The sequence below is a fragment of the Bemisia tabaci genome, chromosome 2, assembly GCF_918797505.1.
Source record: "Bemisia tabaci chromosome 2, PGI_BMITA_v3".
Lineage (NCBI taxonomy): Eukaryota > Metazoa > Arthropoda > Insecta > Hemiptera > Aleyrodidae > Bemisia > Bemisia tabaci.
In genome coordinates this window covers 15,862,739-15,890,092 of record NC_092794.1, presented here as the reverse complement: position 1 = coordinate 15,890,092, position 27,354 = coordinate 15,862,739, and the positions used below count along the sequence as shown (strand labels likewise).

General features: G+C 34.8%; 1 protein-coding gene across 12 annotated transcripts in view; it reads left to right on the top strand.

Annotated features, from left to right (window-relative positions):
• The window catches only part of mmd (disintegrin and metalloproteinase domain-containing protein mind-meld), a 292,368-nt gene that overhangs the window by 252,177 nt on the left and 12,837 nt on the right, over positions 1-27,354 (top strand). For 5 of the 12 annotated variants that reach the window (XM_072296762.1, XM_072296759.1, XM_072296758.1 and 2 more), the window contains exons 11-25: positions 189-263; positions 3,841-4,013; positions 4,753-4,922; positions 5,575-5,735; positions 6,228-6,395; positions 7,044-7,239; positions 8,293-8,401; positions 9,172-9,291; positions 10,814-10,895; positions 11,447-11,542; positions 12,336-12,495; positions 15,992-16,130; positions 22,851-22,994; positions 24,465-24,542; positions 26,969-27,051. In XM_072296762.1, coding sequence (XP_072152863.1) covers positions 189-263; positions 3,841-4,013; positions 4,753-4,922; positions 5,575-5,735; positions 6,228-6,395; positions 7,044-7,239; positions 8,293-8,401; positions 9,172-9,291; positions 10,814-10,895; positions 11,447-11,542; positions 12,336-12,495; positions 15,992-16,130; positions 22,851-22,994; positions 24,465-24,542; positions 26,969-27,051 — 1,954 coding nt within the window. Of the gene's footprint in view, positions 1-188; positions 264-3,840; positions 4,014-4,752; positions 4,923-5,574; positions 5,736-6,227; positions 6,396-7,043; positions 7,240-8,292; positions 8,402-9,171; positions 9,292-10,813; positions 10,896-11,446; positions 11,543-12,335; positions 12,496-14,114; positions 14,215-15,991; positions 16,131-22,850; positions 22,995-24,464; positions 24,543-26,968; positions 27,052-27,354 lie in introns of all 12 variants that reach the window. The other 7 variants (XM_072296764.1, XM_072296763.1, XM_072296765.1 and 4 more) reach the window with 7 other exon arrangements.

The following is a 27,354-nucleotide window of genomic DNA, read 5'->3' as shown; positions in this document are numbered from 1 at the left end:
ATAACTGATGTTACTTGGTTTCTCTCTGCTTAACGGGGTCCATTCCACGTCGAGTAGATAGGTAGGTACGCATCACAATGTTTATTCCTCTCAATCTTAACTTTCTTAAGAATAAATACTAACGAATTGGACGAATCCACATGTTTTTCTTCCAACTTATGTTAATTATTTATGATGTTTGTTGACAGTTCGAGAGAAGGAATGGGAGCACCAGAGCAGAAGTGGTCCATGATGCCATTCAAGTTGCAAACATCGCAGACCTTGTGAGTATGAATAATTCTGTGAGCATGCAGTTTGTCTTTGCTTGTTCATGCCTACTGCGTGCTTATGAAAAACTCAATGCGAACATTCAGACGTTAAAAAATTGCCTCCGGTGAGGTATTCATTTCGATCGGAAGTTAATTTCCACCCCCCCCCCCCCCACATTTTTACTCAGATACTTACTCCGATTAAACTGTAAATAATAAAATCCTACAGAAAATTCAAAGAAAAATACTTACTAAGTTTCGTAGGATTTGTATTTTATCAGGAGGAGGGATTTGTTAAGGTCAAAATGCACATTTTTCAAATTCTTATATTCTATTTTTTTTTCCTCTCTTTGATTTATTACTCCTCATTCACATTCTTCAATTTCATTTCTTTGACTGAAAGCAGCATCCTTTTGCTATTCGTCTAAAGTTCTGGGCAGCTCATAATCTGAAGACGTCTTGCGCTTTGCGCGTTAGATGAGAACTCAGTGATCTTGAGGCAATGAAAAACAAGAAGAAAAAATCCAACATGAGTATGTTGGAAAAGCGTGCCGAATAACTGAAATGTTGGACAAATACCTCTTATTTTCACGTCTTTGCTTTTTGCATCAATTGGTACTTTTTGCTAAATTTGGGAGAAAATATTGATTCATGAACGTTGAATGTAAATTAATTTTAAAGATTCCGTCCAATTATCTTGATTTTAAGCTGATATGCGGCATTTGCGCACGACCGTGATTTGGGCGAACTGCCGTGCATCGAAATCGCGTTCAGTTAATCTCTTTGGATTTCGAACTGTAACTTCTCTCTTATTCGGCCGATTTGTACAAATGAGGTCTCTTTTTATTTGTACTTCAACGGAAATTAAAGAAAAACTCGCTAAATAGACGGAAAACAATTTTTGAGAAAATTTGGTGGATCCTGGCATCACGGTGAATGGTTAATCGGTTAATCGCCTCGCCGTTTTTTATTGCCTTGCTCGAAACCGGACACCCAAAGCTATATCGCGAGATAACTGTAGTGGTTTAAGTGGATTTCGGCAGGGGCCATGGTTAGTACATAGTATAATGAGTCACGAGGCTCATCACAGATTGCACTTACAGTGCAAGACGCTCATTGGCTATAGAGTTTTGGCGGGAAAGAAGGTTCTAGAGTTGAGTCCTCCGAGCGTAAGAAAGCTCCTATGAGGTTTCTGTCAAATTGAATAATACGGTTTTGACAGAAAAATGTTCTCAAGGGTTTCCAATTAGCAGTTCATTAGATTTTTTGGTAAAAGACCATCAGGGCTTGACAGTGTAATGGTTCAAAGACAAAGAAACGGGTGCGAGGAAAAAAGTATTTGGACGACCCGTTGAATAGCATTAGTTGATCTGTGTGCTGTACTATAGTACATCCGAGTGATTTCAAAAAGCGAGCCCTACTGGCACGCTTAAAAATATACCCAAAATCGGTTTGCAGGAGGTGAGTCTATGACACGCGTGGACTCAAAATCGCGAAAAAGCAAAATCTTGGCTGATCCTAATTTCGGGATACCGCAATTTGAAATTTTCTCAGAATATGCAGGTTTTTTACGGATTTTGATCAGCTTTTCGATTTATTTGTCCATTGAATCGATGTCAATCGGTTCACGTTTTTATTCTTCGTTCGATTCATGTCGACCGAATACATACCTTCTCGTTACACGCAGACTACCTATCATACTATTTTTTTTAACTGAATAATTCGCCTTCTACTGCGCCGGCAGCAATTGTTGTTTCGAATATGTTGTGCGTGCCGATTTTAGTTCATTACATACGCGACTCTTTGAAGGCGTATCATGTGCGCAAGTAGCGCGATCTCTTGGAGAACGAGCGGAGTAGGGATTGAGCGATTCATTCCATCACACCTCTGTTAGCCTCCAACAGGGTGCTCTACTTTCGCACATTAAACGCCTTCAGAGAGTCAAGTATGCAGTGAGCTGAAATCAGGACGCACAAAATATTTGTAACAACAGTTGCTGCAGACGCAGCAGAAGGCGAACTGTTCAGTTTAAAAAAAAAAAATAGTATGATTGGTATAGTCTGCATGTAACGAGAGGGTATGTATGCGGTCGACAAGAATCGAACGAAAAGTAAAAACGTGAACCGATCAACGTCGATTCAATGAACAAATAAATAGAAAAGCGGATTAAGATCCGTAGAAAAATTGGATTTACTATGAAATTTCAAATTGCGATATCTCGAAATTAGAATCAGCCAAGACTTTGATTTTTCGCGATTTTAATTCCACGCGCACCAGAGACTCACCCCTCGCAAACTGTTTTATGGTACATTTTTGTCGCAACTGTAAGTAAACACTAAGTTCTATTGGGAATCTTGGGTCTATTATCATGTTTTGCGGCCTGGAGAGCTCATACAGACATTCGCTCATTCGATCTGACAACACTCACCACAAAATACTACGCATAGTACTACGATGAGTACGACAACGAATTCTCAGCCTCTCATTGGTCCGCTTTGACTTGAATGGCTCATTCATAAACTGCATAGCGCTCATGGCGCATGCGCAGCACGCGTCGCGGGCTCGCCGGAGCTCAGTTTGTAAACAAAAATAAATAAACGTGATTCTTTTCTTGATTGATTCGGCGCAGATTTCTTTATTGTTGCAAAATAATTTGTCTGATCAAATGTGGTAAGGTTGTTATATCTTCATTTGAATATTAGCGAGCATCTAGAGAATAAAATTTGTCGATATATTTAAGTAGGTACTGGTTACCTACTTCCTCAAATGTGAAGTCCAGACCAGCCAAAGATGTTGTTTGATCAAATGGAGTTTAATTTGTTCCCTCATAATCATGCTGCAGCTGGCTGTATTATTGACATCACATTTACAAACGGGCATAGATGTTTCTTTGGAAAATGAATCTATTTTATTCAAATACAGTAGGAATAAAATTTAAGGTGATTTGATGGTTGCCATTTTTTGTGTCAGAGCGACGTGCGATATATCGCATCAATTTTGTTCCATAATTTTAGCTACCTGTCATTTTTTTTCGAATTTTGAGATCGCTTTTCTCTTGTCAGGAGACTAAAAAATTCATGTACCAAATTTAACAAAGAAAGTCAACATCACAAAGACAGGGTTTTTTTAGATAAAAAATATCGCATTCGATACTGATGTCGAAACTGCACTCGAATGCGATAATTTTCCTCTAAAAAAACCCTGCCCTTATTACGTTGAATTTCTTCGTCAAAGTTGGTACATGAATTCTTTAGTTTCATGACAACAGAAGTGCGATCTCAAAATTTGAAAAAAATGACAAGTAGCTGAAATTATGGAACGAATTGATGCGATATAAGTATGGCATATAACTCTGCCACAAAAAATGGCAACCGTCGAATCACCTCAAGGTTGGAATACAATTTTGCCAAGATTTCAACCCTGAACACATGCGTAGTGTGTGATTCTTTCCTGCATCAAAGTTGCAGGCATGTCATAATAGGTGGACGTAGCAAAAAGTAGCTAGTCGGAACAATCGACCTGCTGACCCATTGATTATTTATTGAATTTAGTCATTTTATTTTGTTTTCTTACATCAAAAATTTTTTTTCAGTACTTCCGAACTCTTAACACGCGGGTGTCAGTTGTTTACATTGAAACATGGCAAGCTGCCAATCAGGTGCAAATCAATAAAAGTCAAGATATATCGCGTGCTTTGGTCAATTTTAATGAATACACATCACGATCCTTGTTTAAAGTAGAGAAGGATACTACTCAGCTACTCACGTAAGTACCTAGTGATTGCGTATTAATTTTCTCTATGACTTTAGCAACATATTAGAAATCGCGCAACTTGAAATGCCCATCAAGTAATGACGCCAAGTTGAACTAAGCTAATAGACAGAGATTAAGAATATTTTAATCTATTAATCTACTAAAGTTCAATAAATCTAAGGTGGCCTGGCATCTTTACCAAATTGAAGCAACTGCCAATATTTATCTTTTCAAAGCCATTCTTCAAATTACTTGTTTGTGACAGTATATTATGACTTCTTGCTGCTTACAACCTTCCAAAGTCTTTATGGGACATTGCTCAAAGATTTCAGACAGTTTTGTTACCAGACCATTTCTAAAGGCAGGAGGCAAAATTTGGCATGGGGGGGGGGGGTGGTGGTTAGTTCAGCTTGAGAGCAGTCCAAGAAACCCTTTTTCTGGGAAATTTTTTTGACAGCATCCCCCTTCCCCCTCCCCACAATTGTCGCAAGAGATGTCACCCTAGGTTTTTATGAAAACAAAGTAAATTGAAAATGATTGACTCATTGATTCAATCATTTAAACTACCTTTTTGGAAGCTAGCTTGATTAAAATTGGGAAGGTAGGCGTACTTAAGTTGTATCGAAACCAACATATTTGACCTGACTGCACCATCAGACTGAATCCTATGGCAGCCAAGCAAATATAAATTTGCTGGTGTGTAACGTGCTGTTGTTTTTGTAGCTTCATTATTTTGCATTTTGAATTTCAGAGGAGAAATTTTTACAACTGGAGAAGCTGGTATGTCTGTACCTGACCATGTTTGTACTGCAAAAGCAATAGGTATTAGTGTCGACATTGATACTTACGAGCCGCATTTATTAGCAGGTACAATGGCTCATATGATTGGTCACAATTTAGGAATGACGCATGACGATGGCCGTAAGTGTAACAAACTATTCTAACCTTTTTTGCTTTTATTAAGTTGTTTGTAGAAGTAAAAGACAGGCTGTAAGAAAGTCATGAGCTGAGATATTGTCTCTTTCTCTCACACATTTTACTGGACTGACCCGTAGACCTATGCGCCAGACAAAGAAAAGAGAGGCAAATTGCAGCTTGTCCCCCCCCCCCTCTTTTTTCCATGGCTTTTAGAAATTCAAAGGTAAACTCAGATGAATGGAAAGTGAGAAACAAGACTTCAGTGCACCCAGACATGAGAAATCAGACCAATATCGGGAATTATTGTTGTGACTGGCCCCCTGTAGATTTGATGTCTTATTCAGATTCTAAGCATTCAGTCATATCAGTAGACAGTTCAAATTTTGTCCAATTACTCATTCAACTTTGACAAAACCTAGCAGTCGAGGTAAATTGATGAGAGGTCAGCACTTTGCATGGCTCTAGGTAAACACGACTTTAAGCCACAAAGTCTTGGGGATCTCTTTCTCTGGCGAGAAATTTCTTAGAACACTACTGCTTATAGCCATTATAACTATCATGTACTCCTACAATGCACATACAAGCAAATGTACCTGCGCACACATATGAATTTGATTATTGTATGACATCTGATATTTTGTTTCGTATTTTGCAGGTGAAAATTGCTGTCGTGATTGGCATGGATGCATCATGGCTCAATCTATAGTAGGTTTACACGATGTACAGCCTTATAAATTTAGTGAATGCTCCCTTGCAGACTATGAAAACACACTGCACTCAGGGTCTGGAGTATGCCTCTTAAATAAACCTAATGAGGTAAGTTCTCTCCTCATCATATCTCCTAACCTTCTGCAGTTTTGCACTGTACAAACATTTTTCTCAGACTTTCACTCCAGAGTTTTAAGTCATTCTCAATTTATTAATCAGATTTCCTGATCTTATAGTAGGCTTTGAAAACCTGTACAGAGTTTTAAGGATAAGGCAACTCTAACTGAACACTATTGGAGTTGGCGAAACCGAGGTGTCACCTGGTGTACTTTTGCTTTAGAGGATGTACAACTCAAAAGACAGGCATACAGGAGAACGATGAACAGAATAAGAGCTCTGACAGTTCCAATAAGGCAGGTCATTGCGGATGGTAGCATCTTATCTGAGTTTATTGATTTGAACGAAATGAAGAATACTGATAGCTTTTCAGATCGCGTTTTAATCATAAACTTACAACTTTCACTTGCTTACACACACTGTCCATATTTTGCTGAACTCTCTATGACTTACTCACAAATTTGTGATACTTTCTGTTCAAAGTTTGCATTCCCACGATTATGTGGTAACGGCATTGTTGAAGAAGGTGAAGACTGTGATTGTGGTGCGATAGAAGAATGCAGAAGCAAAGACCCTTGCTGTGATCCTTTTACTTGTAAGCTATCTACCGGATCAAAATGTGCCTCAGGTCCATGCTGTCAAGCCTGCAAGGTAAACCTTTTAACTTATGTTTTTATTATTTTTAAAGACCCCTGCACACCAGTGAGGGCTCACTGGCTTTCCGTACACTTTGATGAAACTTTAGTAGGTTATCATAAAGTTCATCATCAGGCTACAGCTGAACAGTTTGGTAGTTTGGTCGGGTAAGAGTAAAAATATTTGAGAGTGAACCCATGTATCAAAGAGAGACTGGGGAGACTAAATTAGGAAGAATGACAAGGCAGAGGAAGATTGAACATGATGTCTGCATAACTTAGTCCTTTTTTGTATCGTTTCGTAGTATAGCATCATGTTTTTGTTCATTTTTTTTGGAGGGGGAGGGTATTGTAACAGCCATTATTAAGTATTCAAGCAGAATAAGATTTTCATAATGGCCTGTATACCTAGTTCGTATTCTTTACTATGAAATGCAATCCAGAATGCCAAAATCAAAATAACTGTACAATTGTATGTACTACAATAAACTATCTCTATTCAGTTGAACCTATCATACATGATTGGAAAGAGACGAAGAAAGCACTGATGTTCTCCCCTATACGGATATTGTAACAAAATTTTTCCATCATTGACCACGTTTTGTCACTCTTCTACCCTTGACTTACCAGATTCAAAAAAGTGTTTTATTCACCTCTGTTTTAGCTTGTACAACGTGGCAGAATTTGCAGGGAATCAACAAACGAATGTGATTTGCCTGAATTTTGTGATGGCGAAAATGGCCAGTGTCCTCCAGATGTGTATAAAAAGAATGGTAACCCATGTGCAAATAACACTGGCTACTGCTTTAATGGTATATGTCCCACCTTCAAATTACAATGTGAACAAATTTGGGGTTACAGTAAGTATGAGAATTTCATTCATGATATCGTCATTTTGTCAGTTATTCAGATTACCTAGGAAAATATATTTCAGTCCATATTAGCATAATAGTCTTGATATTAGTCATCTTTCAATAAAATTGAACTTTTTTTTTCGAGAGTGAGTTGAAATCGCGTAAGATTAGTCTACATTTATTTACCCCTTGTTTGCAAGCAGCTATGCTGTCACAGTTTAATAGTAATTGAAGATTGACCAAGGGTAACGTCAAAGTTGGCTGATCTGTAAAACGGTGCCCCACACATGATTGTTAAAAATGAACAAATATCAACTTGTCTGAAGTGAATTCTAATGATCATTCAAATGAAAAATGAACAGAAGAAAAAGGCTTACAGTGCTGCCTCTTAAACCAGATAGTTCTAGGCCTCTGCAAAATTATGAAAGAGGGTAATTGATAAGGGCCAAACTCTGCTCACTCCCAGAATCTCGAGATTTTTCGCTAATTTGCAGTTGAAGGCGTGTATTTCACAGAAATCAAGTTTCGGTGATCTTCACATTTTTGGCTCTGAAACGGCAGGCCAAAGGCGAATGTCCATGAAAATTCGTGGTTTTTTAGTGTTCCAAATAAAAATTTATGCTGGGCCCAAAGGTGTTGGTTAATGAGCTTTGGATATGTTGCTTGGAATATCTGATGTGGAACACTAGAAAAAAAAACAAATTTTTGTGGATTTCGGCCTATGGACCTAAGTTTGGGCCTCTCTTTCAAAGCCAGAAACGCCATAACACAAATGTTTCTGTAAAATACACGTCATCAACTGCAAAATATGAAAACAATCTCGGAATTTCGAGAGTGGACTGATTTTGACCCTTATCAATACCTGTCCGTTCTTTCTTGCAGGAACAGTGACTTTTAGTCAGAATGTTCTGTATCCAAAATATTTTGAGTTCCCGGATGATAACTTTATTTGAAATTGCCAGAATTATCCCCTACAGGTGAAGTTTTTTTTTGAAAAAGCTAGTGAAAAAGCTTTACAAATCTTACCGACTTATTAAAAAAACTTCTTTTTCTTTCCAGATGGAGCCCCTGGTGAAAAAGAATGTTACGAACAATTTAACTTGAAAGGATCCATTTGGGGTCATTGTGGAGTAGATAACAATGGCAATTACATCAAGTGTGATTTGGAGTAAGTATGTCTTTAAAAAAGAAGGTAGTCGTATAAAATTAAAATTAAGGACTGGAATTTTGTATCTTTTATACCTCTCTGAGGTTGCTCATTATAAATATAGCCAGCTTTCAGGAAAAAAAATTGCTGATTTTGACAAAAATAAAAATGAATAGTATCATGCAAAAAGAAATAAGAGTTTTAAGGAAAGACGAATCTGTTAGGTGTTGAAGGGAGGCCCCAAAGCATCTGTGTTTTGGGAAACGAGATTTAAGTACCCGTAATAATTTGTTGGCAGTAACTGTGATTGTGTGGTCCCTCTTTGATAAATGTGTTACCAGAGATTCATGTTTTGGAAAAAAGAACCACAAGCCAGTTCTTGTTAGATCATGCCAACAAGTCTTATTATGCTCTTAAATGCTGTATAGCAAAGCTTCAAACTGAACAGACCTCTTCCCTTCAAAGAAACTAGATCCCTCTTGCACAATACCATCCTTTCAGCCATCCAATCAGCAAAGCGAAGAACTTTGTCTCCCACGGAACTAAAAAAAGGAACACGGAGGTCACGGAATTAAAAAAACACTACATTGACAATTTCCAGTTTAAGTTCTCAGTCCTGCAAAAGAGACTTAAAGTAATGGGAAAGTTTATGCTACAATGCATGTGGCATTTTCTGGTTGATGCCTCCTCTAAATTCTGTGCGATCCGCACGGAATGTTGTCATAATTTTGTTTTCCAAATTTTAGTTTTCAGTGAATTGAAGGAGTCTAACCATAATTTTCATTTTACAGCAATTTATTTTGTGGTTCATTACACTGCCAAGGTGGTACTCAGATTCCTACGACTGCTAGTCAAAATCAAATTTACTCTCGAACAATAATCTCCATCATGGGAAAGAAGTTTGAGTGCAAGTAAGTAACTATATCTTGGAATGTGATCCAGTTTTCTCAAAACATTGAGATATCAAGATGAAGAAATGCAAAAAAATCCTAGTTTTCATGACTCATTAAAGACAACTGTAGGTCATGAGAAAATATAACACGAAAGCAGCTCTGAAAAAGTCGTGGAACAATTGTATAATTAGACAGAATTACGGAGCCATATTTTGAGGGAATCTGGTGGGGGAAAATAAATCTTTCTACCTCATTACATTTAGTTTAGGAAATCTGGCTAAAATTACATAGGGTGTCTAGCATCAGGATTTGAGGAAAAATCTGTCGTAAAATCAGGATTGTTCGATCAGATTTTTTATTGAGCTATTTTTGGGAAGTTATATTCGCCAATTTTTCTCCGCAAAAATTCAGGATTTGATCAAGATTTGGAAAAATTATGAAATCAGGATTTAGCAGTCAAAAATCAGGATTTCCCAAAATGAAAAAAAAAAACTAGACACCCTGCATGAAAGACTCGTGTCAGTGAACACTTTTTAATTACACTGTTTTATTTAAATTTTTGTGGAATGACTGGCCAAGAACTAATATTTGAAAGCAGTTTTGGCAAGTTAAGGACTTTTGTCATGCGTAATAATTATTGCATTTCCTCAATACAAGCTTTTTGAGCAGACCCATTCTCCAGCATTTTAAAACCCAATCCACATAATTCAACGTTTTATTCAACTCCTCTTCTGAGTGAAAAGTTAGATAGTGGTGTGATGTTGACACGAGAACACAACAATCAGTTTAAAAGTTAAATGGAAACTTGAAGTTGACTTCACGTTCAACAGTCAATTCAACTTTGCACCCAACTGGTTGCGCCGGTCGGGTAAAAAGTTGAAAAATTTGAAACAAAATCTTCTAATTGGCAACAGTCAAAGCTGTGTTTGCCAACCAGAAGTTGACAGAAGCACCTGAATTCTGTTTGCTAATATAGGCAATGGCAATTGAATCAAATTTTGTTCCATTCAACTTCAAGTATCCATTCAACCTTTCATCTGCTTTTGTCAGATGAAAAGTTGAATCGTGAGAATTGGACTAAAGAGGACAAGCTGTGAACGAAGTACCACTAATTCTTGTTCCATATGAAAAGTTCGTCGACTGCTAGACAAGGTAAGAAATAGATTCTGATACATGTTCACTAATCAAAATTTCTCATAGAAGGTGGTTTGGGCGACGAAAATCATATTAAGCTATTTTCGTCAACCAAATCAAGTTCCACTGAAATTTTGACTTGGAAACTTGTATCACAATGATTCAATTCGTACCCTGGCTAGTGCTTCATTAATATCAAAACGACCAATGCCCTTTCTCATACTTGAAATCTTTGTTTTTCCCCCTCTTACAAGTGAAAATCCAAAGATTCTTGTCAAATCATGTCGTTCAATGTTATAATGTATGAGCTACTGTTGATATGACAGTAGCAATAGGGTATCTATTCTAAAAAAAATTGTATTTTCATCAGAAATTTAATGCTATGTATGTCATTCTTTAATTTTAGAGCAACAAGTGGTCAGGATCTAAATGGTGAACTGCCAGATATGGGACTTGTCCGAGATGGCACTCCTTGTGGTGAAAATCTTGTAAGAAACTTTTAAATTCGCTTTTCTTAAAGAATTTTTTTATAACCGCCAATATTTTGATTGTTCTGTAACCAAGTAAAATTTCAATTTACAATTTTTTGTACTTTAATTAGCTCCAAAAATGAGTTATTAAAATTTTAATATCTTAACAAAATATCAATTGAAAAAGTAAAATAGTTTACTTTACAATATGTAAATCTACGTTCGTGGAAAATCCTGTTTTTCGGCAGACCTAATTTTGCTGTGTCAAAAATGTTTTCCATGCCAGTAATTCATATGCATTGTGATCGCTTCTATATAGCTGTGATCATGACAAAATTAGGAATGATTCCTTTTTTCTTGGAAAAAGTTTTTTCTTGGGGGAATCCACTCCATGAAGTTTCCATCTTAAGAAAGAAAATTGTATCAATTTCATCATCAATTTTTAAAGTTGTTCAAAGCGTTTAATTAAGCCGATACGATGTTATCAATTTATACTTTTTCAGCCCATTTCTCTTAGTTATTAATATTTTCAACTACCACTGATGCATTATTATTTATCTATTTTCCAGATTTGTGTTAATCAAACGTGTTCAAACCTTTTTATGCACATTGACCAAACAAAATGTCCTAGTAATCATGTAAATATGGAATGTTCTGGTCATGGTGTAAGTTTAAATTATGTTATTTATACTTTTATATCTTAGAACAAATAAAAATTATCTAAATATATTTGCATGAACAATTAGTAAGACCAGCCAAATCTTTTTTCAGTTTGTTTAAATTGGAATAGGAAGTTTAAGATCCTACATGACCATTGTGGGGAATCGTTTTTTAAAGCAAGTAAGAGCAGATATTTTAAAGGCACAAAATGGAAGATAAAGTAAATGAAAGAATTTAAATTTTCAATTCTGTTTACTTTTGTTTTCATAACTTGTACAAAACGAGTCCTTGAGTGTTACTTTGGGAAGAAGAGTGTTATTTGTCTTGGTAGAAGGATTAACACACCTTTCTCAGCTATGTAGTACAAGTGAATGGAGGAAGTCAAGTTTCCAGCTGTGGTTATTTTTATATTAACTTGCCTAAAATAAATCCCTTAGGCAGACTTTGTCATCTCCAGCAAAGGAGCATAAAGTTTCTAGGTTTTTATTGATTTTCCTCTAATGAAAATTCTAAAATTACAGTTTAAAAAAAAAGAGGGAGAGGGGATGGCAGAGTTTTAATAATTAAATCCTTCATTGGAGAGAATAACGTATTATTTTTTTTAAAAAAAACTCTGGTTTGTAAGTCAGTTCACCAACCTGGGTAGTATTGCATCTTCTAAAATTAAAAACTTTTAAGAGTTTCAAATCAATTTCTTCTTTTTGGTTTCTATCCTTGAGGAATTAAAATGAAATTTTGGTTTTTCTAATCATACATCAGTTGTTGATTTGATTATTTTTCTTTGCAAATTTTATGCAGGTATGTAATAATGAAAATAAGTGCTTCTGTGATATTGACTGGTCAGGTCCAGACTGCTCCATCCCAACTGAACATGCTGAGGATATGGAAAATTATACTAGTACTGAGAAACCGCCTAACCTGAACAAAGGTCTCATGAATAAACAAGAAATCATTTATGGTAAGACTCTAATGATATGCTTAAACATCAACAGCATATCCATATGCTCTACTGTTTCATTTTTCCTCTAAATTTTTGCTCATGCTCAATTTATGGTGAATTCTGAGTCCACCACATTTCAGCATTTGTTAACTTTCTAAAGCATCTTCTGCTGAATTTTTAAGCTGAAAACGATTCTGGTCTAAGAGCATTATCTTATAAATTGTGTCACCACTTCGAAGAATTTTAATCCTCATCTGACCAAATGTCTCCGTCAAACCCTGACCTAAATTGCTCCCACCGCCCAAGTATCAAGTAAAGTTGAAAATTGCGGGGAAGCTTGTCCAATCTGCTGTAGAGTAGCATTACATAACACGCCTTTGCTCATTTACTTAGTAACGAGCTTAGGTCAGATTTTTGTCGTGAGTTGTGTGAGGAGGCAACAGTTCATGTAATCCACGTATTCCCACTTTTAGAGATTAAATTTTAAAAAAAAGGTGCGGACAATACATCAGTAAATACTGTATTTTTAATTTTTTTTTTAGTCTCTAATTTTTTCATCAGCTCAAGAGCAATGTGCCCTTCAGCAATTTTAAAGATTTTTAGGTTTACTTTATCATGAGAGGAAGCACCATCAGTCAATTAATAATTCTTCTCCATCATGATATCTGAATTTGAATCATAATGTAAAAAGGTCAATTGAAGTTTTTGAAAGTGTCATGATTGTCTTTAAGAGAGAGCCAGAGATGCTGTTGTTAATGGCAGTTTTTCTGTCTCATATTATAGCTGGGGAAAGTTGATTATGTACAGCTTATGGACAGTGATTTTCTGGTTCAAGTAATGGCAGAGAATGGAATTCCTTAAATAAAGTGCTCGCACACTGAACGGGCTGTACAATAATTCAAAGGTTGCCTTCATTGAGATGAGGGAAAAGTTGGTGGAACTGAAAGGGGAGAAAGTCTTCGATTGAAATTCTCTCTTTTTGGTGTAAGACTAGCTATGTTGCTCATTAAAATCACTCTACGCTTTGTCAAAAGTTCCCAATTGCATAACTGGCAGCTTTTCTGGAGAACTTTGTCCACCGATTTCATGAGCATTTTTTCAGGACTCATCAGCATATTGGAATAATTGCATCAGTCCAAAGATTATGGTGTGTAGGATCTTGAAAAATCGGGAAATACCTGTCTATAGAAAACAATAAATTTCTGAGGAAATCAGGGAATTTATAATGAAATCTGTGTCAAAGACTGGAAATTTCTTTTCTTTGTGCTTCAAGGTCATTTTGTTTTTAAAGGTGGTCCACTTTAATTTGGCACACTAAAAAAGAGCCAAAATTAGGAAATCACTAGTTCTGCTCCAAACCCTGAAATTATATTCTAGTTGCCTTTAACGAGAGTGAAAGAAAGTGAGAGAAAACTGGAACTTTTCATATAAGAATTGGCCGATGAAAATCAAGGGGCATGTTTAGGAATAAGAAAATACAGGAACTTCTTACATGATTCCCAAGATCTTCTTTTCATTTATTAGGGTCTTCCTTTTTATCCTTTTAAAATTGGTTTAATCCTGCGTAAATCGAGCGATCATGAATCTTTGAAATGTTTAGAGGTGACAAAATTAGACGCTGAAGAATATGTTTTCAGGAAAGACCGATGCTGTTAGTACATGGGTTCTAGTAATCGTTTTAGTAGGCTGTGTAACCGGCGTCTTCATTTGCTTTGCCATAGTTGCAATTTGCTACAGGTATTGTCACTCATATAGGCCACTACTCCTCACTGTGTGTTTATCGGCGCAAACTTGATATTGTCTGTCGATTTCGGTGTACGTGTCATGATCATTGTTGTACTCTTTTTTTTCCCTTTTTTTATTGCTTTGATATTTTTCCATTTTATTTTTATGTGGTCGTTTGTCGCATCAGATGTGCCGCAAAGATTCAATTGCAACTTACCGCGGTGGATGATAGACTAAGATTTTCACTAAATTAATGTGATGATGAGCCAACATCGATTTTTATTCATTCTACGCATGAGCTGACGATAAATGTAGAGGTTAAATTTGGATTCAAATGTATAGAAGTTTAGCAATCGAATAATGGCTATGAGATTTGAAATGCTTTTTCCATGAATATGTTCATTGAAAAATATTCTCTTTCTGATAAAGTCAAGTTGCAAACTATGTATGCTTTACAATCTACTATTTTCATGATTCAATTTCCCGATCCCCTGATTTTAATCCTCAAAGCTGGTTTTACTGTCCCAAAAAATAATGAGTTTTCTCTCTACGAAGCTTGAGCATTTTATATTTATTTATATTTTTGTGATATTTGAATGCTCAAACATAATACATTGTGCTACGATACCCCTTACAAAACTAAAACAAGAAATTAACCAAGTAGAAAAATCTGGATATTGTCTTGAAAAAATTTATGTCTGTAAAAGTAGTGCTCTCACAATGATAGGTAACTAACCATTGTAAATAATCCTTTTGATTATGGGCTGTAGTCAGGGTTTGTTTTATCTTCTTTTGGTCTGAGAATTCTATCATATGTCTTGAATTTTCAAGTTGAACAGACGTCAAGTGTAGGAGCTGAAATGGCTGCTTTAGTGCTTATTCATTAGGAAGAAAGTAGGTGGTACATTCTGAAATTTTTCTCTCTGATATTAGAGACTCACATCCTTCTTCAGGGGTCATCCTTAAATTGAGTCACGTCAAATTTTGTAATGCTGCATAGCACTGCATCAGAAAATTATTAATGTTATCCCTACTTCCCCCTTCCCACAAAGATAATTACACTGTGTATGGCACTTGTCCATGCCGTATATAATACTAAGGTGTGTTGCGATTGTATCTCTTTATGCTCTAAGGCAACAGCACTGCCACACCTGAAGGTTGTAAACTCTAGCCTTTTTGTTGCTGAATCTAGCATTTTTCCAGAATGAATCCAATTTCCGGAGGCAACAACAAAAATATTTTGCAAAAAGGGAAAACTCATCATAGATGCTTGTGTAACGCTTCGCTCAGTATCCTCCCCTTCGCCCTGTAGCACTGGCAAAGACTACCACCAGTAAAATTCCAAAACAATGTCAGTTTTCTTTTGCGAACTTATAGTTTTAGTGTGACAATAATCTAAAATAATTTTGTAGGTGGGGTGTACCATTGCAACGTACCAACGATTCTTTTATCCCAAGCATAATTTCCCATGTATAATAAAATTAATGTAATTGGGAAAAAGTTTTCTCAGATTCATAGTACCTAAATGGCCTCAAATTGATTCTCTTAACAATTATTTTCTTTGTAAAAGATTGTTTTGCAGTGTTTCTTATTGGCTTGTTGTATTTGTTTGTGTTTTTCTATGTCTGTGCATGATCGGGTGATGGCCTTCAACTTGACACGTTACTCGTCTCTTCATCGGTGTTGCGTATGTTCACGTCAAATTATTACCCTTATATTAACATTTATTTTTCAAAATAATTCCTTTTGTGATTAATTTAATTACTGTTTCCATACTTTTAATGTCCAGTCAACTCGCACAGTGCAAATACTGTGTACCTTGTAGCAACGCTCATGGCGGCCGTTGGGGGGGTATTTATTGTATTCGCAATGATGGCACTTTGCTATAGGTCAGTAGTCGTACACAAAAACTTCTCCCTCTGTCTAAGGTTAGTCGACAATCCAAAAGAAGGTAGATGATTCCACTAAGCTACTTCATTCAGTGCCCTTTTGTTTTAGTTGCTTAGTCAGTGCTTCTAGTTGTGATAGCTTCTATACCTTCCACCTTTCCCTTAGTTTTCTCTCTCTTCATTCTGCTTACTATTGTAGAAATTCCATTCAGCCTTATAACCCTCTTTTCACATACTTTCTCTCTCTGAATCTTTTAACCGGCCATATGGCCCTATGGCAAATATATTTTTTCTTTCTTTCTTTCTTCCGGAAGAACTTCTAGAAAACTGAAAATCTTTGATAGAGACAGTTTATCAATAAAAAATTGAAAGTCAGCTGAACATTTTATTTTTTTGTATTTTTCCTCCCAATACTTAAAGTTAAGCACAATAACTATCACAATTACCTTTTCACAAATGTAGGTGTCCTTCCACTGCACTCAATTTCCATGAAAGCACCCTTGACTCTTTAGAAACAAAATTCCCTCTTTCAAGAAAATATTTAAAAATTAATTTTGAGTACACCGAGCCCCTAGAAAACTTCTTAGACTAAAAGAATTTGTTCGACCACAACTTGACATGCTTTTTAGTGCATCAATGTATTCCTAGAGTGAGTGTCGACTAATTTTACAATTTCCTTTTCTTGAGTACTTCATCATTTTGCAGTCATACAACATGTAATTTTATCAATTTCATGATGAATACCATATAATGGCAAATCTGAAAAATCGAACAGTGCATTAAAACTTGCTTGCTCCAAGGGGTCATTTTCTTTTCATCGGGAAGATACTCCCCCCAAATTTGCTCAGATCTCTTGCTGTCAACTCCGCTTTATGAACAGGCATTAGCTGTCTGATTGTCGAAATTTTGTAATTGTCGATTGGCCAAGACAAGACTAAGGTGAAATAGATTTAGATGATTGGATGGCTATGTCAGTCCTTTACTTTATCATATCTATGTCCGGTCGAAATAATGACAAGCTATAGGCAACTCTAGAGGTACCTTTAGCTTGTCGTTATTTGAAGGAGAGGACTGACAAAGCTGACTAATTAAATAAATCCATTTAACCTCAGTCTTGTCCACTTGACAAACGCATCACTTTAAAAAATACTAGACTACAGGACATGGTACATTCTTTTAGCAAGGTTTTTACCACAAACAAAATTGCTCTCTTACCTTGTCAAATTTTAGCTAGTGCAATGTCAGAATCACTCATAAGCACGTTTAGTGTAAGTTCATTGTCGAAAATCGCAAACAGCATAAAATTTTCAAAAAGTTTTATTGTAATTGGTCTTGAAAGAAAGTTGGATGGCAAACACTCAATTCTGTGGTGCACATCTCTTTCCCTGCAGTGTATAAAGATAAAGTTTGAAATATGTTCTGAAAATATGTTTATCTGAAGGTGCCTTAACAAAGCAAAGTTATTAACACCTTAGAAAAGAGAGATCTAGAGAAAGAGGATAATAATAAGACAAGAAAAAGGGGGAAGAAACTCTGGCTCATAAATTCATGCATTTTTGAGCCATTTCTATGTCGTTCTTGCGGATTGTTTATTTAAACCCGTGTAGTCAAAGCAACGCACAACTTTTTTTATTGTACAAGAGAGGAATGATCTAGAAAGTGCTGTAGGCATTCTGTTTCTTCCTCCTGTTTACTTTAGTGCGAAGCGAAAGCGAGTGAAATTCAGCAAGAAAAACAATGCCAGCTAATCTTGCACACCTAAGAGGATAATTGAGTCACTGGTGGTTGACAAATTTTTTGTTTGATTAATTCGGTGAAATTTTTAAGCAATGCATTCGTGATTATAATACATCTGGGTTGTCCTGATTTAATTGAATCAAGTTGATTTATATCATTGAAGGACTAAGAAGTTCAACTATAAAATATTGAAATGTTAGAGGGAACTCAGATAATGTAAACCTATGCGAAATCCCACAAACAAGTCATACATGACAATCAGTTAACGCTCCTTCCACATCCTCAATTATACAGCAATCTCAATAACTGTGAATAAGCAAATAAGGCCTCAATCATTTGTGCATTTTTCCGTGTTTTCTTTTCAGTCTCTCTAAATATCTCATATCTTATACTATCTTACTCACTTCTTCTTTTCTCATCTCTGAAATTTTCAGCCATGCATTTTCTGGTAGATTCTCTTTAATTTTCATGCAAGCTTAACAAATTTTCTTCCACAGTTATGCTATCACAACAAGTCAGCTGCTCTTTTTTAAGTGTTCCAGATTCTTTGTTTCTTTCAAATATTATCAATAAGGATGTATTTAATACTTTTTTTATTCATTTCGAATCAGTGTTTGCATCCAGCAAGCTACAATGTTTAAAAATTCGGTACCTATTTGTTTGTTATTGTTGGTTATTAATGGTTTCTCTTCATGTTTATGGCCTCCTTTTTCTTATTTTTTCTTTTTGCTTTTACTTTAGTGAATTAGACTCTCTGCATTTCCTAAAGAACGTTGTTTTATCGCAAACTCATATTAATTAACTAGCAAAATTTCAGCTAACTGAGGAGATGCTAGAAAAATAAGAGAAACCTACTCACTTTTTTTAATGAACAGCAACGCCTTGAGGCTAAAATAAGGATCAAAAAACAGCTTGATCAAGAAAAACCTGTTTAAAACGTTTGTAGATGATAGTGTTTCCCGGACTTTTTCCACTTTCTAAAGTATTTTATCATGGTGAGACTCATCTTTTTTTGGAGTTTTCATGGCACCCACTCCTGAGAGAACTGATCAAAGTTTTGAAATTAAAATGTTAAAAACAGGCTTATCAAGAGTCCGTAGTAGCGAAGACGTGTGAAAGAAAAAAAAATGTTAAACACATCATAAACTATGTATGCGCAACAGTTGTGTTTTCTTCCGTTGAAAGTCCCAGTCTTCAATTCCCAGTATGTGAAGAAATGTTGAAATGTTGCTCTGAAGGTACTCCGATTCTTAGTTTTACTCTCAATGAGTTTCATCGTTAATTTGACTGTAACTGGGCATTTACCAAACTGCTTTTGACTATACTTTGTGTGTTGAGGATTTCATAGCTTAGCGTATCATTTAATTTTCAAAATATTAAAATGCAGTCAAAATGTTTTATGGAACTGGGTATTTGAGGAATTGCTATTCGTCTTCGACTTTGAATGTTTTTTCTTTTTTTTCTCTCTCTCTTCCTCTCTCCCCTCTCTCTCTCTTCCCCTCTTTTTTCTTCTTTTTTTTTCTTGAGTTAATGTTGTTTTGTCATGATCTGTACGTCAGTAGGTTGGTTATTAATGTTCTAATTTTTTTAATTATATGTTTTTTTTTTCATATACATAATTTTTTATTTTTATCTAGGATCAAGAGTGGCATTTATTTGATTTATCCACAGCAGTTGAAGCGTTTGACCCATTAAATCAATAGCAAAAATTTAAGTAGGTTTTTTCAAACAAAAAAAAAACAAAAAAGATTTTTGTTAATGAATCAAACCGTTTAAAATATCAAAATGCAATTCTGCGACTAGTGCAACGTCCCTTGACCCATTGCTTGGTTCTGATCTTAATCTTTGTAAACTACTTGTTTGTCAGGAAATCAAGAAAGACTGGAATCAAGCTCATGAAATAATTGAGTTATTAAATTAAAATAACAACAATGTAAATGAATGCTTATTTATATTTTGTTAAAACCCTGTTTTAATAAGAAGGAACAGTCAGAAAATGCTCTTTGGGTAGCTCTAGCTGGTGGCTTTTTCAAATATTTATGAATTTCATTTTGATGTGCATGATTTTTAATTGTGAGCTGTAACTCATTAAGAGATGAAAATTGACAATATGCCAAACTCTTATCGCACAATTTCTCAGTTAAATTTGTTATTTACAGATTATTACTTGTATAGTTTTTGTTCTAATTTATTTCGTTTTGATCTGAGGTGAACTTTTCCTGAAGTTCTCCTAAAGTAAGCCATTGAGTTAGCGATTCAATTATGTACAAAGAATAATAGTGCAATGGACCACTAGACTAAATAAGAATTTAATCATTCTAAATTATGTTTTCTTCTCAAAATTTTACGTCAAGTACGATTTGTGCCATGCAAATTTCTGAAATGGATTTCTAACTAAAATATAAATGTTTTTATTTAACACTGGTTATGAAACATTTGAGTCAACAATCAAATCGCACACTACAAAAGATTTTGTAGGCTCCTTAAATTGAGAAGCGTTTTTTCCTTGCCCTGTGTTGTTCAAAGTGTGAACAAAAAAGGACAGGTAAGCTGAAGCACTGAGATCGAGATTACCATCTTTTCATACCGCATACATTGTTGCCGTAACATTTGCGTGCAATTTAACTTGAGTAGATCGTGGTTTTTCATGAGCAGGAAGTCAAAAGTTCTGCATTGAGTAACATTAATATCTCAGTTAGGAGTTATCTCCATCAATTTCTGTTGCACAAATTGTGTTTTACAAGAAATTTTGATGAGGAAACATATATCATTTTGCTTAAATTTGCACTTGTCAAGCAGTCCATTTAAAAAGTCATCTTCTTTCCTTCGCATCAAAAGAATTCCCATTTGCTCATTTTCATAAGCTGATTAATGTTATTTCTTTGTATTCTGTTCAATTTTTTAAAGCATTGAACTCGAGCATTTGACTCCACTTTCATTTTATTTGTACAGAAGAAACTCTTGAAGTGCATGTATCCTTAAAGAATAATTTATTTATTAAAAATTAATTAAAACACCAATTTTTTAAAAGGTAAATTTTAACTGTCAGGTAAAGGTGACTTTTTTAAAAATTCACTAATACTGATGAAATGTATTGCGCCTTTATCAAATACCAAGTATCCCAAAAACCCCTTTTTAGATATTAAAGCAGTGGAAAAATGAATCTGATGAATGCTTTTTCAAGGCTACAAAATTTATTTTTAGGATTAGCAATACTCTAGATTTGATGAGCATTATGTACAGAATGTGTCAAATAAATGGCGCCCAAAAAGGTTAGCAAACTTACCAAAAATCTCCTCTTTCATCTGCAAAAATGTCGGTGGCCTCTTGAAAAATTGTAAATTGCGCCTAAAATCCCAGCTTTCCGGCCAAAGAGCTCTAAATTTTGTGGTGTGGAATTTGAATATTTATGTTTTCCTCTGAATATCAATCCCTGAAAGTCATTTTTTGCGCTTTGGGAGGACATTGTAAGAGATTCGTTCTAGAGAATAATTTCTTTTTGATTTTCACTCCATAAAATTAAAATATCTTCGGAATTGATCAGTATGCTTCATCCATTTTGATAATCAGAATTTGGCTGTCTGAAGATGGCTTACAATTAGTGCCGTCCAATTTTGCTGGTTCAGCATTGATGAACATAAATCCAGAGTGAAAGATAAAAGAAGACACCACCACGGAGGAAATAAGATGGCTTGTTACTGATGCTGATGCCTCAAATTATAAAATTCTATTTTCTTCTTTTTAAATAGCTGTGGTATTTTAATGCCAACAAAAAAAAGATGTGTGAAAAATGACTCCCCTCTTATTTCTTTGCGTTACTTAAAAGCATATATTAGACGTCGTTTTTAGTTTTGAATTCAGTGAATTCATTTAGTTGTATCATCAAAGCAACTTTCTTTAAAGTTTTGCATCAAAATTTTGATCATAGATTTCTAATTTTTCTCTAGGAAATAAATCATCAAGTTTTCAGTGATTTCTGAATACCTGTTAAGCTAGCTCTCACTGAAGTAGCTTTTACCAAAGTAATTTTCAATAGTCACTCAAGTGCCACAATTATATCTCTAAATTGATTCACAAAATTGAGATTTTTGATTTTTTAAATCGGAGGATAGTCAACGAAGTCCAAAATTGAGTCCTGTTGGATCATAGCAGGTCTGCAAAAAAAAAAAGAGGAAATAAGAAGGAAAAAAAAACGAAACATTTGATGGAAAAATTTGAAGTAATCTTTATCGCTGTCTAAAAGTGACCATGGTTTTTTTCCAACACCCATTAATTTTCCAAACAATTGAGATTTTCCTTTTTAAAAAGAAGGATTTTTTGAAGCAAATTCATTTCCTAGAAAATCGATGCATGACAGAGAAAACTAAGGGTCATTTTTGGAATCAACAGCCTTGTGGTTCTATTGATATATTATGCTCATTTTTCAAAGCTGTAAACATATCTAAATGTACAAGACAACCTTTGATCCATGAAGTTATAAATGTATTAAATCCGAACTGGACCGATTCTGGGCTGTGTTGATACGCCTCTTTTCCAGCTTTTATTTTTGTTTTCTCAGTAAATCCATCCAGGGACCAGTCCATAAAGTTTTCAACATCTACATTGTTATGTTCAAGAGGTTTTTAGTTTGATTTTGAATATCCATGATGTTTATATTCTTTCATTGTGCCAACAGCTATGTTAATTTTTTTATGGTTCATGAAATTTATTTTGTAAATTTCACAAATAACTTTTTTCTTATATTTGCAAGTTCATTAATTTATTGTTCTGTTTTTCAATTCCCTCCCTCTTCCACTATCCTCATTCCTCTTCTCTGAACTGAATGGTATGATTTTCACTTTGTTTAAATTTTTGACGAATCTGTTCAATTTTATTTACAACCTCTTTATTATTTTCTCAATCTTTATTTGTTCTTCGTCTTTCTTTTTATTCGTGAACTCTTTTAATTTCTTTTAATCCTATTCTTTAATTTCATTTCTCTTGTATTGTTTCATTTTGATCCCTTTTTTCCTCCATCAAAAGGAAGAGCACCATGCCAAAATATGATAAACCGTACGTGAAAAAGCCACTGCCCAAAAAATACGCCAACAAAATTGATACTATAGAAGATGGTAGCGAAGACTCAGCCAATAAAATCTTACCATTTGAGGGGACGCCTTGCTATAGGTAAGCAACCACAATTTATTCATTTGCTTTTTTACTTTATGTTTTCCAAACAATTTTTAATGTGTATCAGATCGTCCGGAAGAAAAGGGATTTTAGAGTATAGGGATAAAATTTTTATTACAGCTTCTTTTTGCGAGTTAAATTGAAAAATTGGAATCGGATTTCCTGTCAAAAAACTATCATAAGAGCTCATATAATGTCAAAGAATAAATTTAAGAGGCCTAGTTCATTTTAGAGCCAGTAGAGAGTGTGCAGTTGAATTTTAAACGGAAAATTTTTAGCTCTGAGTCTATCAGATTAAAACTTTGAGTAGTTTTTTCTTAAAATACATTTCCTCAACTACAGTCTTCAAATCATCGTGACTTCAGTTTGGTTTGAAGTTTTTGGATTTTTTGTGCCAAAACTTTTCTGAAACACCCTTCTCGACAGTAAATCCAATAATTTTCCTACTACTTTTTTGACACAGAGGCTCCTTTTCATGCAGACGGTTCCTCATGGAGAAATTTACGTCAATTTAGTCATGCTAATGTGTATCAGTTGAAGAATAAGTTAGAGTTAGTCAGTCATAAATTTTAAAAATAATATTTGATTGAAAAATACCCAGATCTAAAAGTTTGTGGATTCATCCAATTTGAGGTTCTAGGTTTGGAAATTCTCAGGAATGTTTATTCCCTTCTAAATTTCTGCAAATGCTTACTTTTCGAAGAAATCAAGAATATTCAAAAGGGAGATTTGGGTTTACTGAGGAAGTGGGAAAAGATGGAGTAGAAGTGTGTACCTCTACAACTTGTATCAGTTTTCAATAAGCTATTGAGACGGCTCTGTCTGCAAGTTGAAACGTCTGGAAGACATTTACAAAAGCTTCAGAAATGTTCGAAGTCGGCGGAAATGAGCTGTCGCCAAGTGATTTCAATTTTATTGACCCAGAAATCCAACAATGGATGTAGGTGATAACAATGCTTTAATTTAGAGCTCTTGCAGTGCTGATAGTGCCGGTTGTCTCCGACAGCTGCCTGCTCAGAATGTATTGGTATTTCAGAACAAGGTGCACTGTTAGTTTATTGACGAATACTCATTTCAACATTCCCTGTTTAAATTGTTGCAACACTACAGGCACCATGACAGCCTAAGAACCCCTTATCTTGATATAACCAGCTCCTTTGGCTGCGTGAATGGTCAAATTTTTTAATAAAAAGTGTCCCCGATAGAGATTACATTTAAGCTTCTTGGAATTTTTAGATTTTTTCGCTCAATTTTTATAAATCAATGTGAATGGCTGTTCTGTTATATCAATAAGTAGATTTAATATATGCTATGAATTTTTCTCATTTTCCAGTAATATCTATTCTCATGCGCTTTTTAAAAATTTTTGAATGGATTTTATTTATCTTTATTATCTCTATCTATAATTTGCATCAGACTTTTTCCTCAGCTATTCTATTCTCGTGTTTTTTGCTTTTGTCTTTTAAGTCGCTGTGACTCACAACGAAGTTTGTATCGTGGGATGAATCACAATGCTGTTGGAAGCAGAATGGCTTCTCCGTATCAGTTAGTCTCATTTTTGTCTACTTATGTTCTCAATTTTGCTGTAGCGATGTTGCCCATAAACCTATTATTGTAGTAGATTTGAAATGTATTGCTTGTTGTAATACCTATTTGAAGAGTAAACTGGATTTTTTGTCTGGAGTTTGGCATAGACTAAATTTTAATATCACCGTAGAAATTTATGGCTTATAATAATATTTCAAGACCATTGACACCTTCAGACTTTAGGCCAATCTCTGCCGTATCTGATTTACATACCTTTCATTAAATCGGTAGTGCTTGCTTACTTAATAATTTTGGTGTGAGGTCTTTAATTGGCCAATCCTTGCCATTCCTCCATGACTGCTCAGTCTTTTTCTGATTTGTGTTATCATCACAAAGCTTTAAGTAGCACTCTTCAGAAGTTCTGAGATTCTTAATATAATTGAACCATAATCACAGTACTTTATACTTTGCTTGTTGTCTTTGGAAAAAATTAGTAGGTATTACAAAACAGGGTAGAATTCTCATGTTTGCAAGGGGCACTTGTAATTATTTGCTGAAGAATCCAATTTATAAAAATTTTGGTTATGCATCAGCAACTAAGTTTTGTAAAAATAAATACACTCACTGATGGATTTTTTGAGGTCTCGGCTTGAGGGAACGTGCCTCGCCCGAACCATCTCCATATTTCCAAGAAAAAATTAATACCCTGTGGGAGAACTGTCACACAAATCTGTCTAAAAATTTCCCATCCTTTTTTTACAAGGGTTAGCAAAAAAATTATTAGAAATTCCAGAAAAATTCATCTGACGGTTCTGCCATAAACAAATAAAATGTAAGTAAGAAATATTGAAACAGCACAATCGAAATAAATTTGTTTGACCTGGAGTAATTCTACGAATTTTATGCTATCACTGTTCTCCTTAGTTGTTTGTTTATTGCCTCTTGTTTATCCTCTTTTCCATTTTTTTAATTTAATTCAAGTAAAAAAAACTACAGTTTTTTGGTTTGTTTTTTTTTTTTAAAAAAAATCTTTCTCTCCTAGTTTGCTTCAATATCCACAATAGTGTTTTTCTCACATTTTAAATCACCGTTTCCCAGAGATTAAGAAGTAGAGATGAAATGTAGTGTAATGGAAGCTCTCACAAAAATCATTCTGATCAAATAGTTTCACTAGATTTTGCGATTCTTTCCAGAAGTTTTTTAATTGTTTCTTTTTCTTTCTCTCCCTTTCTTTCTCTTTTTACGTTGTCTCTCTAAAAAAGTTTCAAACTTTTTTCTTCTAGAATTTTGTGTTCCTCATTTAAATTTCTATTTTTTAATTTTTGCACCAAAGTAGTATATACATTATGTTTTTCCTCTAAAACTAAAAAGATGCATGTTGTAAAATGTTTCTATTGTATTAGCCTGTGTTAAATTTTACGCCTCTATTCATATTGAGTCTCTAATACATGTATTGATATCTCTTGACATGTTCAGATGTGAGAGTTATTTCCATCGTTTTGTATGAAGAAAAAAAAAACAGTGAAATCCCATACTTACATTTGTGTCCATCCATGAGAAAAATGATGCAGTCTACAAAAACTCAAAATTGAGTTGTCGATACAAGATCATAGAGGAGTGCTCTACAAACATTTTGGGACAAAAAACGCCAAAATTTCAAACCAAACCTAAATTACGGCAGTTTGAAGTTTGCAGCCCAAAGAACCTGGCTGTGAGGAGAAGCTGTTAAAAATTCTAATTTGTCCTTATTCAGGGTACAAGTCCCCGGTTCGTAATGCTATTTCATGCCCTTTCTGTTAACACAAAAATTAACTGAGCTACGTTCAGTTTTTACATCAAGATACCAGAGCGTTTCCTGTAAATATCGTATTTTTGGACTCAACTCGATGGAAATTGCTCTTTTGAAAATCTGAGGACTGAGACCCAGAGCTCCCAGGTGGAGCAATAAAATGGGAATATTCCATATGAGTTTAAATGGTGAAAAGTGCTGAATCAGCACTAAGTATCTGGCAACGGTGCTGAGGCCCCTTTTCCTGCAGATGGTCGTTTATATTGCCCTCAGCAGCAAGACTTGACATTTTTCAGATTTCTTCAGAACTAACTCTCATCACTGAAAACTGGAAAATTTTTACCCATTCTATATTGTCCGAAAATTTGGTGAGAATAAACTAAATCAAAAGTTCTAACAAATTCTAGATCTTTCAAAGTTCTTGATAGTAAAAATATTCAATTTTCTTCTGATTTCCTCAGCCTTTAAGTCTTGTCAATAGCATCTTTATTTCATCAGTATTTTGGTCAGCTAGTCATGAAGGAAGTCATTAAATAATCAAGTTGAGGTAAAATAATTCAATTTACGAGTACATTCCCAACTTGTATTTTTATCTCCGATTTTGTTAATAGCAAGGTGGTGTGTCTCTAATGTATCCTTTTCTTTATGCCCTCAGAGAACATCAAATGCAGAAAATGAAAAGACTTGGTATGAGTTCAGGGAGCGATGAAGATCCCATCCACTCTGGTACTTTTAACGGTATTTTTTTTTTTCATTTCTGTTCATTTTACATTGATTGTCTCGAATTTTTATACTATTTTTCATTGTTTTATTAATTTCTAGTCCTCAACTATTAACTCGACCTCAAACCTAACTCGATCCCAAACCTATTACCCCAACAATATGAAGATTGATAAAGAGTATAGATTTTCCACTTAACTTGAACAATTCCATGCTGGAATAAAATTAACAATGATTCCGAAAACTCCCTTTAAAATATTGATAACAACCGACCTTCCCTCAGTTTTGTCACATTCACTGTGAGTTTTTGAATCAAGTCAT